General features: G+C 33.5%; 1 protein-coding gene across 1 annotated transcript; it reads right to left on the reverse strand.

Moving 5' to 3' along the window:
* Positions 1–2,717: 2,717 nt before the first annotated feature.
* LOC105347080 (calcyphosin-2) lies at positions 2,718–16,580 on the reverse strand. Its single transcript, XM_011455973.4, has 19 exons — positions 16,359–16,580; positions 13,159–13,305; positions 12,968–13,035; positions 11,956–12,066; positions 11,433–11,496; positions 10,897–10,998; positions 10,558–10,689; positions 9,831–10,010; positions 9,115–9,182; positions 8,906–9,001; positions 8,463–8,537; positions 8,045–8,137; positions 7,846–7,939; positions 7,456–7,574; positions 6,807–6,892; positions 6,001–6,155; positions 5,685–5,804; positions 4,999–5,095; positions 2,718–3,725 (listed from the first exon to the last, which is right to left on the reverse strand). Exons 2-19 carry the CDS (start codon positions 13,288–13,290, stop codon positions 3,550–3,552), a joined length of 1,968 nt encoding a protein of 655 aa, XP_011454275.3. The 5' UTR covers positions 13,291–13,305; positions 16,359–16,580; the 3' UTR covers positions 2,718–3,549.
* Positions 16,581–16,703: the final 123 nt, after the last annotated feature.

Here is a 16,703-nt window from a genome sequence, read left to right on the forward strand (position 1 = left end):
TTTACAAAATTTAACACACATGACTCTTACTTATTATCGCTGGTTCAGTGGTTTTTAACTAACTTAACAATTGTAAAACATAATAATCAGTGGTGAACATATTTCTCGAAATAAAGTAAACTGACAATAATACATGTATATTTGAAAACACCAGTGCATATACCATCATGTTTTTTTATTTTCAGCTATGTTTTTTTTTTAAAGTTAAAACTAAACAATTTGTCAATTAACGTCACTCTTTGTCTCAAGTGATATGTTCACTATGTAAATGTGTCAAATATTTTCTGTTCTCCAACTTTTGATGAAGTTTGTTCATATCAGGTAATATTTTTAGTAATAATTTTCTTATGTTTTACAATTCTCAAAAGTCTGTATATTTTGATAATGGCCCATTTAACACATCCGGGTGCTTCCAATATAATTGTTGAAAGGGCGACATTTATGCAAAGTCATCAAGGCGTTTCTGATCTTTATATGCGTAGAAAGTTTACATTTAAATCGAACTTAAAGGAAAATGAAAAATAAAGAATAAAGAGGTATAAGCAATTTACAATTTTTTTGTGAAATTTAAACAAGATAATTGGCCCATAAATGTATCTACATGTCTAAAATTTGTAACAAGAGGCCCATTGTCCATGTCGCTCACCTGAGAAACAATTTCAAAACTCTCATCAAAACAGTTTAATTTAATGAAATACAAAATTGAAAAACAAAATACGCACAAAATTCAGTTTTTCTGGCATAGTGGTTTTTGAGAAGATTTTTGAAAAGTGCCGACAAATTTTCAATAATTTCAAACTCATCTCTTCTCGAAAGAGGGCTTGGTCCTTTATTGTAACATACTTGAATCTCTTTTATTCAAAGATGCTTTCAGCCAAGTTTGGTTAAAATTGACCCAGTGGTTCTGGTAAAGACCTGAAAACATAGGTTATCATAGATTACACAGCTCACTCGGAGACGAGGCATCACCTTGATGAGACCACCTTGATCATAATACTTTTATATGAAAATTATCTAATGATACAATATCATTTTATATTATATTTTATCCATCTTATAACACAATTTCATAAGATACAGTATCAAATGGTACAATACTATATAATATCAAAGCATATGATACAATATCATATCATATGGGATTATACAAAATATGATACAATATCATATAATATTTTACAATATTATATGATGAAATATTATATCATCTGATTCTATACAATAGGAAAAGAAATCATGATAATACATGTCATATATGTATCACCAATCACATCTATCAAGCAAGTTCGAGTGATGTAGGACAAGGTTTTCTTAACATCCTTGATGATTGAGATCAGATTCTGTATCTGGGGCTAGCCTACTGTTTCAAAATCAAAGTTAAATGTACCATGAAAGTTTGTCGCGACAAATTTTTTTCCACAATCAAACCAGTATTCAGCTTCCCAAACACTTACAATTGCTCCAGCATCAAGATAATCGGGATCAAGCTCTGTTACGATCTGAAGCTATCTCTTTTTAAACACCCATATTTATATCAACTGTTTAAGTCTGACTAGGTATGACAAAATTTACTTATGTCGTAAAAAGTTCAAAGTCCCACAGAAAATATGAGTTACTCTAAATTTTTAAACTGCCTAGGCATCTAGATAATCAAGACCCCTCTCAGTATCTTAATCTACCTCTGTGGTTTATTTACTAAGTTAATTCAACCATGCAAGTTTAAATAATAACTATTTACATAAAGATGTGACCAGCTCCAAAAACCTAGACTCCTCCAGTATATATCCAAGATTCAGCATACAATCCTGTAGAGTGAATCAAAATCAAAAGGTGAACCATTTATATAAATTTGGTAAAGATTGAACCAAAAATAAAGAAGATTTGTCTATCAAAGGGCACCAGCTCCAAAAACCTTAACCTAATCAAACATCCAAAAGATTTAGCATCTGAGGCTGTCATGTGCATCAGTTATCATAATATGCACTAACCATGCAAGTCTGGTAAAGTTAGGACCAGTAATAACTTATAGTCTGTCCCAAGATATTTATGCTGCACATTTGAATGATTTTTAATAAAAATACACATATACCTGTGAAGGAAGTGCATTTGAAATAGATGAAAGGGAAATTTTCAAGATAACTTTAAGCACACATTATCATTTTTCACTCGTAAAAATGCACAGGAACAAAATCAGATTTCCTACGGAGATTTATAATGGGGAATGTTGACATCTTTTCTCCATTCGGAAAAACTCGGATTACCTCGCACAATTTTTCAACGTTATCATCCGGGCTTAATTATAGCTGATGCAATGCAAAATTCCCGATTTTAATGTTTACAATGCTTAAGTAAGGCATTTTTATAAGACAACAAAAATTTGAGTGTCATTCGTTGAGTTATAAGCGAGTTTCAGAGCTTACAATTCTTTGCTATGTAAACAAAGTTTTTGTTTACATTTTGAACGTTGAAGTGAAAATTCCAGTTTTAGAATAAAATTTGACCGAAATCGTGACCATGCCCCTTAAGTCTATAAGTGCATACAAAACTTTAACCAGGTCCTGACGCCGACGCCGAGGGTATAGTATAAGCTCCCACGACTTCGTTTCGATGAGCTTAAAAAGATCAAGTATGGGTGCGGACAGACAGAAAGATGGGCCTTGGACAAAAGATGACCAGAAAAGCTCACCTGAGCTGAGCTAATAAGACTGACCACAGAATTTGTTTGTTTGTTTATTTTAAACTATCCCTTGAATTAAAACTATGGGGAAAAAAGCAAAATAATATATCACAGATAAAACATGGAATTGGCAGAAATATGTCCCTGACTGAATTGTAGATACAAATTGTGTGTTTTTCATAGGCTATAAAGATTGACTTGTTTTACTAACAGAACCCAATTGTTCTTTGATAACTACATCCATACATATACAAAAAAGAGATATAAACTCCACATATAACAAGCCAAAAAAATGCAATGAATTACTGTCAATTTTTTAAATTCTTGACAATAGTTACAGAAGTATCATGAACATAAATATTTGGAATCCGATTTTTGATACATGTATTTCTACTTCCAACAGTAAAGCTCCCCTGACAACCTCTACATACAACCAATTTGTACAATGGGTCTTCAACCATGGTGTGTAATAACAGAACACTAAATGAAACATAAAACATTTCTAAAATCCTAGATTTTTCTTCAAATTAACCATCAGTACACAGGAGTGAATAAGGATAGAGAAAATTACCAAGAAAAATGTTCTATTTTCTGAAAATTGAAATTTTGGCAAACTTTAGCAATATTTTTCTTGAATCAAAACTTGAATTTAAATTCTCCTTGTGTTGGTCAGATTTTCTTCACAGAAACAAAACACACAAAAGATCCTATTACCGGTATCCTACACGATAGAAGACCTCTTTATTTTTTTTTAGAACACTGACTGCTGCTGCTCAAGTCTTAAATGTCCTGTTTGATCTTCATCCTTGACAAGAGTTCCTGCTTGTTCCCGTCAAGTAATACAACTCTAGCAAGTTCTAGATTTTGGCCTGTCAAATATTCCACGTATTGTGAAGAATGTTGATAAAGTCCACATCATCCTCGATAGCTAGGCTGAGGCCTTCATAGTACTCCTCAAATTCCACATAGGACACACTGTCCTGTCTGGAGGAGGCTGTCACTGCCTCCAGGAATGCCTGGACTGGATTCACACCCGGAACAACTCCAGCTGTACCAGGAAAGGTAGAAAGAAAAGACTCTTGTTAAGGTTTATCAATATACCTCAGTATGTAAATAGCAATTGTAAAACTTTTGTAGCAATACCAGTTGTCGAACCAAAAGATGGAAATTAAGGACTCTTTTATAATGAAAATCAATAGGGTGATTTCACCATGCATCGGACACCTTTGGATTTTTCCCTTTGTTCACGCATCAAATATCGTCCAAATATAAATAAAACTTGTTTTAAAAGTTGCAGGTTTTCCCCTTGCTTAATTATTGAAGAAAAAATTGTGAAATTGTTAAAAATGTAGAAAATAAAGCAAATTAATGAAGCGTTGAACTATTTCACCATGGATCGGACAATATTTACCAAGCATCGGACAGCTATAGCAGTACAGTAGAGATTAAAAATAACAACATTTTCTGGTTTTAATGCAAAAATACAAAGGTTCGGAAATATTAATTTATTCAATTGCAATTCATATTTCTTTTAATGTAAGTCCTTAAATCTACATATAGGAATAGGAATTTAGACTAGTGCTTCTGTTTAAAGGAATATTTATCATAAGGGGTTCTTTATCATGCCAGCTCCTACAGGAACTTTGGACTAAAAAGGGTTTGTCCGTAAACCTCGATTTTTAAGTGGTTTGAGGAAAATGTTTGTATCAATTATTTTTTAAATTTATATTTTACTTCACATTTAAAGTATATCACAAGGAATGGGCACATAATATCCATATTATTAGAAAAAATCATGCAGTGAAAACTGTCCGATGCATGGTTAACTTTTGTCCGATCCATGGTGAAATGAACATATGGTGCAATAATGACCTTGACATTAATTGTTCAAATTTCTTGGACTTATTTTAATCAAATTTTGTTTCAAAACTTACTTCTTTCTAATTATTTTAAGCAGAGAGTGCATTTTCACTAATTCACAATCAAACTCACAACATTCAAATAATGCTTTAGTGTAAAATCTTCGTAACTAAATTTTCAATAATGGCGTATTTGATGTCATTTTACGATGTCTATATTGCTATTTCTTTGACAATGTGACTGTCAAATTCTTAATAATGATAAAGTTCATTTGTTCTAATTCAGGAATATACGAAACAACACATTATCGCATGCACATTTATTTGTATATTTATAAACAAAGTTGTCCGATCCAAGGTATGTGTCCGATGCATGGTTAAATCACCCTATATTATCATCATAAAAACTTTGTAACAATGCATTTAAACAGTATTATAGTATATATGTATAGGTCATCATACCTGCTTGCGGTGGAGGCCTGAATTTACTGTTAAAATATTTCCTGATGTCTGTAACACTCACTCGGCCACTCTTACTGGAGTCCAGTTTCTTAAAAGCCTGTATTTACAAATTGAAAAAAAAATATATAACAGGTCCAATATTAGTATTATATCATCTTCACAAGAACTGCTCTGCCAATGAGATCACTGGAAATCCTTCATCTTTTCAATAGTAAATATATTTATAAAAGTTACACAAAACTTGATTGATTGTTATGAAATCAGTGGTTGTGTCGACATTTCATAATTATTAATTGGCTGTTTACAGGTTGTTTACAGATGAATATGGCGATTTATTCTGTGCTACACATGACTTGGACATGTATAAAGTAGAATTTAGGGTTTTAAGTTGCTTGAAGTTCAAAGCCACTTTGCAAAAAACCAAAGCCATCCACCCCTCCCAAATTATAACATTCATTGAACTGTCAGTTTTGTTTTACAGAGATTTTTCTTCTTTGAATTCGTAGAATGAGTATATATGAAAGTAAAGAGACTAGTCATGAACATTGTATGAATGTTATTAAAAGTCTTTAGCATTCGCTCATATTATGATTGTGTTTTATTTTATACATAATTTATTTTCAGTTGAACTGATCAATAAGAACATAATTTTTACAAGAAACCTTTTTTGGTCATGGTTGACTTACTTTTCTGACCTTTGTCTTGCGACATTCATTCATTTGTCCTAAAACTTCCCTCATGTATACACTGTAATCCAGTTCTCCCTTTTCATCCACATCTAATGCCTCAAATACAGCATCTAGTAACTGTAATTCAAATCATATCACGGTTAAAACCGTTGATTTGATAGTCAATATGCATATTGCTATTTACAGACAAAAGAACACATTATGCCTAACAGGTACAATGGTTTCAAACTTCACAAGAGCAAGCATTTTATTTTTGGAACACAGTAACAGTATAAAGAAATGAAGGACATTTTAAGAGGTCAGGGAATGTTACCTCGGGGTCAAGGTCAATGTGGAAGGTAAACAGTCCTTTCTCCAACTGAAACCTGTACATGATGCCGTCCCCCCGCTCATCTCTCTCCCGGTAATACCGACCCAGGCCCGTGTATGTCTTGATGCCTCGCTTCCTGATCTTCTCCTGAACAACAGCTGTTGGAAGAATTTGTAAAATTGATAGAGAAAAATGGTACATGTATTTGATCCAATTGTTAATTCAATCAGTGTTTTTTCCCTTAAAGACCATATTCTGTTTACCAGAGATAAACTGATTAATGGCAACTAGTTTGTTTGCCCAACCACTATAGATTATCTTAATAGAAAGTTACTTGCAATTGAGACACTGAAGGACTGAATTGTGGGTAATTATTTGAGTTGATCGAGGTTTCAGGAATCTTGCAAAATTTCTATTCACACAGTAATGATCCACATGCTAATAACTTATGTTTTATAGAATGTTAAAGGGTGTGTATCACTCGGTTGCAACACGTAAGTATCTACACATACTATCTTGCAAATAAATGCATCATAATGACTGTGTATTATATGATACAGATTACAACACTGAGATTCTGCATCAATAATTTACAAGATGGAAATGTGTGATAGCGAAACAGTTGAGCATTCCTTTTCCAAACACATTTTAAATTGGTAATTATGAGCTGACATTAAAAATTGAAGTACAATCAAAAAACGTTTCTTGTGACAGCACAATGTAGTGTACTATATTGCTATTTTTTGGATAGATAACAAAAATACCATTGCACACATAACATGCAGGTTTCAGTTATTATGTTTGTTTACCTTGAACTGCTGTTATTATTTTCTGTACATCTGTGTCACTGGATTTCTGAACACTTTGTCTGTAGGTGTCTGGCATGTCATTTGCACTGTAATGAACAATATATATATTCATTATACTTTCATGTTAAATACTAAAATCTGTTTGGTTTAGATGCAGTTGATAATCTGTTCTATTACCCTCAGCCTTAGCAACAAACTTAGCAACGGGTAACACAACAAATTGTTACATGCGCATAAATTATGCGCGTACGGTTCACCGTAGAATTCACGTCATTTCTACATAAAAGCAGTAAAAAATCTCTAAACTTAAAACATTCAGTATAATGAAATGAATAGTTCCTGTTTGGGAGGATAACAAGTTGAAATTGACACCCCTTGAAAACCATTGTCAACCTCCGCTTCGCGTCGGTTGACAATGGTTTTCTCGGAGTGTCAATTTCAACTGTTACCCTTCCAAACAGGCACTATCTATATAATGTAACAGCATCTTATCATCACATTAAAACTATCAAATCATCTTCAAAATTGAATATTAAATTCAATGGGGATACATCATCTCTAATCAAGATAAGAAGTTGCAAAAATCTGCTATCTTAAACTTTTCTTTAAACAAAAGATTTTCAGCACAACAAAACTGTGCTACACTGACATCAACTGTTGTTTGGCAGCCTCATCAACATCGGTCACCCTGAAGTACACGTGGTCCGTTCTGTTCATGGAGTCGGGCAGTGAGTGCTGGTCCTCGGTCGATATGATCAGGTTTGCTCCCTATACAAGGATCAAGAGAGATCGCTAAACGATGAAATCTTTCTAGGAAATGATTTATATATAGCAGTACATGTATATTTTTTGCTCCTTAGACAAGGGTATTACTCAACTATCAAACACATGTGTATGCCAGCATAATTTTTTTTCCCTTTTCTTAGTCTTAACAAACAATATGTACGTCTGGAAAGGGAGATAAACATGTTTTTTTTTTTCATGCAGAAAATCATACCGGGAAGAAATCTGATTTTTATGACACAGCTATGTTACTTACAGAGAAAATATCAAACAAAGTGTAGGGTTCATCCCTCTTGCTGCCACAGAGATGCTTGTACTTTCCTCTCTTTATCAATGGTAATGCTTTAGCACTGCAGAAAAAAGCATATTTATAAAATACTGTGTATTAAAGGACAAATGTTGAAAATATTAGCAAGCATCTTCTTTCAATGAAGATTTCTAATAAAATTCTTTACCTTTTACCAAACTGCCTGAATTCATATATAGTCAGTGTGTTGTCTATGTGGAAATAAAAACCCGTTAATTCTCGCAAAGCATCATGTCCATTTCTAGGGAAAAAAGGGTAATAAATTGAACCAAAGGCACATTTTTAAGCATATGCATGCAATAGTGGAACATAATACAGTCATAATTACTGTTTTTTAGTCAGCTATTTCTTTCTTTGAAAGTGAAACGAAGGCCATTGTCAAATTCATTTGTTTTACAATGCAGTTCTTATCTTTTTTTTTTTTTTTTTACTTTTTGCAATACATGTATGTTTAGCATGTTTAATGCTGATTTTGAAGTTTATCTTACGAATTGATCGAGTAATATGAAAAATTGATTTTCAGCAAATCTTATTATTTTTTTTATTTTACCCTTTTGCTTGCCTACCTGGTAAGAATTCTTGCACCAAATCTGACTCTTTTTGACAACAAATTTTCTGTGGCAGTGGCACTAGTTCTAACCCTGTGAAAACAGGTAAACATTAATATCAAACATTCATGAACCTTTCATATTAATGTATGCTTTCTGATTAAAATACTAAAGTCAACTAAGTCAAATTTGTAAGACATATGCTGCATTCTTTTTTTCAAATACACTTGCTCTATCCGACCAATATGTCAACAGGCAATTTTCATTCAATGAGTAATAATCTTCATCTAAACAAAATTTTTTTTCCTGTGTTTGAGTTAAAAAAAAGTCCATTAAAACAGAAATATGTTCTATAAATGGGAAAAGAATGGAACACATATTTTCAACATATTTTACCAAATCTAGAAAATGCATACAATCATAAATGGAAGAACTGATGTGATCAGCTGTGGAGTGTTTACCTGGAATCATGAAGATAGCGGTTACTTCCCCTTGCTCGTCTAGTATCGTGAGTGACAGGTGTGCGTACATTTTGTTCTGGGTCACTTATAACGGCTCTGTAATAAAAATCATTGTTTTCACCTATCTACATTATTTATTGATATAAATCGCTTGTTTTGTTGTGGTGGTTCTTTTTGATTTTGTTGCGGTTAATTCCTAATTTGCTTACCTTGATAACTGGTCTATCATAACAGTCTCTATCAACTTTTGTTGTTTGTTGAATTCCAGTAGTTCTTCCTTGGAAAAAAGAAGAATAACTTGATAATACAAGATTAATTCATCATTTAATTTCACTCATTGTTGAGTTATTACTTTAAACCAATAGCGTTTTAACAGCCTAGTTTACAATACACATACAGTAAAACACGCTTATAACGAAGTCCCAGGGACGGCCAATTTAACTTCGTTATAAGCGTAATTCGTTATATCCGTCAAGTTTACAACATGAAATAGAGACTTGGGGAATGAAATTCACTTCGCTGTAAGCGTCAATTCATTATAAGCGTGTTCGCTATAACCGTGTTTTACTGTATACAGTGAAATCATTAGATTTTGTATGGGCCAAGTCATAGTTTTTGGACATTTTTGGTATCCCATAGCTATAAGAATTCAATTTTAATATTTGCTCAACATATATATATATATTCATGGTTTAGCATATGCTAACAAAATTGTTAATTCATGTGATTACTTCACAGTAAACCTGTTTATAAATTACTTGTATAATTAACTCATTGGAATAAAAGAAGTGTCACATGCAAAATGAGTGCATTTCTGTCTATTAAGATTTCAAGAATTCTGACCATCAAAACTTTCATACTGTAGTCGTCAATCGTCATGACTTTAAGATTCATAGTTACAACAAAAAACAGAATCAATTCTCACAGCATCCATGATTTTCATCATTTGTTGTGTGGAGTAGGATTTTTTCTGAGTCCACTTTCTGTCCAGAATGTCGTCCGGTTCATCACACCTCGCACTCTCTCGCTCCACTTCACTGCGGATTTCTCCGTATGTCTTTGGTTTGGATTTCTTTACTGCTTCCATTTCTCTGTTTACATCATCCTGGATGAAGATTTATCAAAGGAAATTTGGTAATCATCAAACCAAAAGTTACATGTAGGATTATTATTTGGCTCTCAGTATTTAAGACAGTATTTAATCAAGCACTGCTACCCATAGATTGCTATCTATATTGCTATGCAGTTATATTAATGGTGAAGTGATGTAATATACAATCATGAATGTGTATTGTTTCAACTGGACAAACTGTGAAAAGGTATCGGTTTAAATATTCGAACACTCTCTGACAAACAGGTTTCTCATCAAAAAGGAAATGATCAACTGATAATTGTTGTTTAACCAAAAGCTCTACTAAAGTAACTGGCTTCTGAACCATAAATTAGAAATGCTAACTTTTAATCCCAGCCTTACTTTCACTAATTTAATGAAAATACAGTGGAGATGTGAGACTTCAATCAAGAAACCAAGTGCCTTAGGTTTTGTCATTATTTGACCAAAATATTAGTTATTCTCATAAAATTTAAACAATATTTATTCAACATATTATCACAATATAACAAAGTTAACCGTTAGCTAATTCAGCACAAACCTCTGACAGAGACTGATTTTTGGCTCTGTATGACTGTTTCATATCATCCGTGTATTGCTGATACATCTCTTTGTATCTGTCTGAGGGAGGAGGTAAATCCCCAGGGCAAGGCTCTTTGTCCCAAGCTGTAGGCTGTAAATTACAAATAATTAAAACAGAATATTTCAATATCTGCAAATTTTTTTTTTTTTTTGTAAAAAAGTTAATTTCATGTAGTTTTTGTTTTAAAAGAAAAGTGAAAATCCAATCCCTTCATCTTTCTATCTTATCTTAATTTGAATAAAATAAATGGTGAAACAAAACTGGATGTTATTCATTCCCTAATAAAACAAATTATACCTGTTTTTCTTTGTGTACTTTCACTTTGTGTTTCTTATCATCTGTGTAACCAAAGTAAAGCCCTGGGACTCCGTCTGGTCGAACACTCTTGCTGCTCTGGGGCTGAAATTGATTTATAAATACACTGTACTCTTGAATAAACACATGCAGCTATGGGTGTCTTTTCTATTAAATTTTGTAATAAAAAAAATTTAGCTTCATTTCCCCATTAGCAAAGTCTATTTTAATATTTTGCTGGAGACTGATCAAGTAGCTCTGTTTAGATTTGGTAAAAAGCCATTTTGACATACATGTACATTTTTAAAGAATGATCCATCAGCCATTTCTGATGAAGGCTACAGCATGCAAATAAAGGAATTCTGGGATGCAGTCAAAATATTTAAGAGTGTTTTAAAATGTTCAGCTTTCCATCGATTTAAGTCTTTTTCCCTGTTCATTAGTCCATTGAGGGTAATGTGTCTTATGCTGGTCATGAACTCATGTTGTAATGAACAACAAAGACATAAACTGTACATTTTGTAATATGACTGCTGTACCTTATCCACTGTTCTACTGGAGGGTCTGTCCATGCTCCTGGCTGATGAACAGGGGGTTCCCCAACTGTAATACATGTAGTATAATAAATGACTTCATCTCAGAAAGATCAACAAAACATAGAATTATAAATCTGACTATGATACATGACCATAAAGTACATCCATACTACCGATACTACAAAATATTGATTTTATTTGTGAAGAAAAAAAAAAAGATACTGTAAACCAACTATCATTCTTGATGACTATATTTCACAAATTACCTGAGATAAACTTGTTCGCGCTGATTAATTTTTGTGACCAAGCATTATCCACGTCACCTGTTTTTTCTATTACAACTATATGGCAAATACTAATACAAGTAAAAATTTTTCATGACAATGAAGCTCTCACGAAAATTTCTCACATGCGAATAAAAGTTTGTTTACAGTATTCTACATGTACCGGTATATATAAATCCAAACACAACCATTGTATGTATATTAATTCATGTATATTAATTGATAAGATCTGAGTATGGTACCTTATGGTGGATATGCCCGACCTCCCCGTATCTGGGTAGTCGATTAATTCCAACGGTCTGGAGACTTTGAGGTCATCCTGCTGGAAGGCTTTTAAGTTAAGTACAGGCACACTGTAAAAGGATTGCAATGGACTCATTCACTAGAATAAATTTAATATCTAAGATTCCATTCACTTAAATACTGCATCAGTTTTAAGTGTATGTTAAAACTGCTGCATGGGATTCAGAAATGTGAATGAATTAAGTTAAATGGTAGAGGAAATAACTTGTCCTTTTGCAGCTCTTGTAGCATAACAACTATATTTATACATGTACTAAAGTAAGACTGTATAAGGAATGAAGATCTGTACAAAGTAATGGCTGTGAGTCATGGAGGACAATTATCTATCAAATTTTTCTTGAACTAGTACATTGCTATTTGACAGGAGATTTTTTCTCTGAATATAGAACCACTTTAACAAGACCTTGGACTTTCAGTATAAGGACATAGCTATCTATTTCTTGCGTCAAAACAAGTTAAAAATGACGCTGTTTCAAGGGAAATATACACACAGATTGTGTAGTCTTAGCTCAAAAGCCAGCCAAATCCTGTTGATTTCAAAGGCTGAGTGGCAAACATTGAAATAGACAGGCCTTTGTCACATTGCTGTTTGACACAACTACCTAAAGTCCAAGCTCTTGTTAAAATGGTTTTAAGATAGTCAAGGGTAATGAACAACAATGACTATGAGAAAGGAACACATTATAATATTGTATAGGTATGGAATGTCTAGAATAAAAAACAGCAATGTCCATACAGCCTTGCAGTGTCCTCCTTCAGACACCTATGGTCAAGAGAACAATGGAGTAGACTTATATAAAGATCAGAAGGAAGAGATGGATCGAAACAATGAAGACAAGAAGGGAGATAAACATGGAAGAAATGGGGAGTCTTCTTTGTCATGTTTTTCATTGGTAAGGATGAGAAAGAAGCAAGATAACTGATTCACAAGTAAACTTTAATGGTACACACCCCTCTGGTCTGCTTGCTGGTCTGCTGTCTGGTCTGCTCACAGGTCTAATCATTGGAGACTCTTCTCCCTGAAACCCAAACCAGATCAGTTTTAAATTACATTTAACAATATATTCAATCATCGCAAAGTAACATAGTAATAACTTGAGCAGAAATTGTTAATAAAGCTTTAATCTAAGACTGCCTCTCACTGTTATTGGGTTTCTGTTGACTGTTGGCTTTGCGCTGGGTGGTCTGCCACTACCTGGGCGATTCCTTGCACTTCCAGGAACAGCTCTTTCATGATTTCTAGGTGTTGGTGATCCATGAATCATGAAATCCATTTTAAAGAATTCATACTGAAATAAACAATTACAAACCATATAGCTACAGACAGGTCAGGCACATTGTCTTGTTTCACAAAGTTTAATTGTTGGAATCATTTTCATCTATAATATGTTTAACAAACAGTTAAAAACTACTAACAATCAACCATAACACAAAGGTTTACTAAGTCAATAAGAGAATTGCTTGTCCATTTCCATTTGCTTGTCATTTCCAGCAAAAAGATGCTGTAATACTTATCTTTGATTCAATATACGGTACATACAGTTATTAGTACAGTGTAAAGTTTGTCAAAGAAAGAAAATTATTTGTTCTTGAGAGGAGTTAAAATGTTACAAAGATATCTGCATGTGTCTTTAATACATCATTGACCTATACCAACAATCTGCAACTCTATAATAAAGATCTACTATATTTAAAGTGTGAATACTTCAGAATTTCTTCCAATATAGCTTAATAGTCAACTATATTATCTATATAATATTAAGCTTCAATAGCGAGTGCAGCTTTATTAAGTTAACTTAAAGAATAGTTTACTTAATGAATATACTGCCGACACAATATTCACAGATATACAACATCTAATGTCAAGCCTTAGTGCACTCTCAATCAAATTACTATCCAGTGATGTCATAATAGCCTACAATTTAAAGTAAATTGCATATATGGCTTCCATCTTGCGTTCTCGCGAGAATCAAAGAAAAACTTTTGAGAACCAGAAAAGTTATATAATTTTGCATCATTAATAAAATTATATAATCTTGCTTTTAAAGTATATGAAGTAAATACATGTACCACAATTTACATGTATTACTTGTAGGTAATTCTCAGGGGAATCTTTTAAAAGGCAGATGATACTAAACTGACATGAACTCTACCTGACATATTACAATCAATTTAAATAAGAAGAAATAAGTCTGTCTGTAATAAACAAAACATATAGTTTATTATAATACATGTACGTGTATGTTTTTTGTACATTGTGCAATAAACGAAAATGACCATTTTTCCTGCACAATGATTCGATTACAAATGAGTTGTCAACTAGAGATCTGACTGGTTGGCACTCTGATTGCTTAATTAAAGCATTTTATGAAATATCATGATTGACAGGTCTGTAAGTTAGAGCAAACCCAGTGTTTGCTATCATTGTAATCAAGGTCTGCTTCAGAGACTGGGGTCTGCTCTATCTCTGTGTCCACTCTGGGTAAGCTGTGTATCAGTCGGGGGTCAGCTCTGGGCTGGCAGTCTCGAACAAGACACTGAGTGGACACAGAAAACAGAACTAGGATTTGGTTGGGGTCTGCTTTCTGTTTGGTTGTGTCTGGTCGGTTCTGTATGTACCTATGTGAGTTCTGTATGTACCTATGTGAGTTCTGTATGTACCTATGCGAGTTCTGTATGTACCTATGTGAGTTCTGTATGTACCTATGTGAGTTCTGTATGGACTTAAGTGAGCTCTGTATGGACCTAAGTGAGCTCTGTATGTAGCTAAGTGAATTTAATCATATGCTGCGCTCGCCCCGGTGGACACACCATACAACATATCAACTAGACTAAAACTATGTAAACAAATTGGAAGATTTGTGATACAGAGACTTTCACTCCACTTTCATATTTTTGCCCCCGCCCCATTTTACATGTTCTATACAATGGGGTATATTTCACTTGTTAAGGGAAACAAGTGCTTGTTGTGAACATCGTAATGTGCAATCTGTTGGTCTGTAACATAGCTGCAGGTCTGTAGCTCCCAGCTGTCTAAAAAATATTAGATGGAAGTCCTAGGAGCTACATGCAGTGCCTCCCATAGTAAAAACCTGCAATACTGTAGATTCCTTATAAATTTTACATGGTACTTAATTCCGTGATCCGGCTCTTTTGTATCAAAACACAAAAATATGAATATGCGGAACTTTTATCCTAATCTCTAATAATTCTAAACTCTAAGAAAATAAAAGTGAGATTTCAAAATCTGCGAAAGGTGCTTCACACCATTTCACACAGAAATTAACTCTATAATGTTTATTAATTAAATAGGAATCTTCAGTATATGGCGTACAAAAAATTACGCTGGTTTTGGTTTGATTGATCTTATTTCCAAACATATATTGTAGATGTTTGATTCCAAAAGATTACTCGAACATTTTACTACAGATACATGCAGACATTTTACTTGCCTCTCACTGATATTCTTTTGTAACAGGATGGGAGAAATAATGACGGACCAGACTGTGATTCAAATCCGGCCCCCTCAATTCTCTAGTAAGGTGCTCTACAATTTGAGCTATCTGGCACCGGTATTTGAACATTCCTCACCCTTAAATGATCCTCATTCCCCAAGATTACCCCAGGCTCAGAAATCAGCGTCTCTAGTCTTCCCCTTGCAGGAGTTAACCTGTCAGTTTCAGTTGGTCATGGCACTAAATATAACTGGATGGGAGAAATAATGATGGACCTGACTGGGATTCCAGCCTGGCCCCCTGAATTTCTGGTCAGTTGAGCTATCTGGCACTGATATTTGAACCGGTATGACCGTCACACTTAATTTAAACAAAGCCATCACAAGTTTGCATGTAAAAATGGGAACTCTTGATCACCACATATATTTAACCTATTTCATTTTCAGAGGTCGGTTAGCGTGTTTTGGAGAAAGTCTGAGGCAAGAAGAAGACAATATATCAGTAGTAAATTGCCTGTATAATTTAATGGTACTATTTTTTCCTACAGAAGTTGTGTGTAAATAAGGTTTAATCAGTTCAACACTAGCACAAGTTTTATTGTGTCGTAAATTGCAGTTTTTTTTTACTATGGGAAGCATTGTAGCTCCCAGGTCGTTCAACCAAGTTTTTTTTTCAGACCGGGAACTAAAGGCCTGCAGCTATCAGGCTGTTATTATCTGTTACAAAGACGAAAATTGTTTCGTGACATAGAATGTCAATGAAGATTTAACTGAACCGATCCGTTCATAAGAACTTTGATACAACGGAAATTACTGACTCATTAAATATTTCAAGTTTAATAAAGCTTTAATACAACATCAAATTTTGATACAAAATTTTAATCTTACCGATGGTTGGTTTGCTCAGCAACTATAGACGCGGAATTTCCAAACATTGTATTGATCCAGAATGAAAACATAAAATCCAGATTCGTGTTTTCAGTATTTCTTCTTATCGTTCTTGTAAAACCTTTATCATCATTTAGGCGGTAATTATTGTTAACTTAAAATTTTGCTCTTCGATATATCAGTAATTTTGTAAATGTATTTATGAATATATTTCATAGATAGTCCTAATTTTCCTAAAAAAAAATTATATCCTAAAATGTTCCTCGAACGAGCTATCTAGAAAGAGAATGTGGGTAAAACAGTAGGTATGAACGGGCCGAGCCGACAGAAGTTGTAAAAGATTTA

Source organism: Magallana gigas, chromosome 9 (genome assembly GCF_963853765.1).
Source record: "Magallana gigas chromosome 9, xbMagGiga1.1, whole genome shotgun sequence".
Classification (NCBI taxonomy): domain Eukaryota; kingdom Metazoa; phylum Mollusca; class Bivalvia; order Ostreida; family Ostreidae; genus Magallana; species Magallana gigas.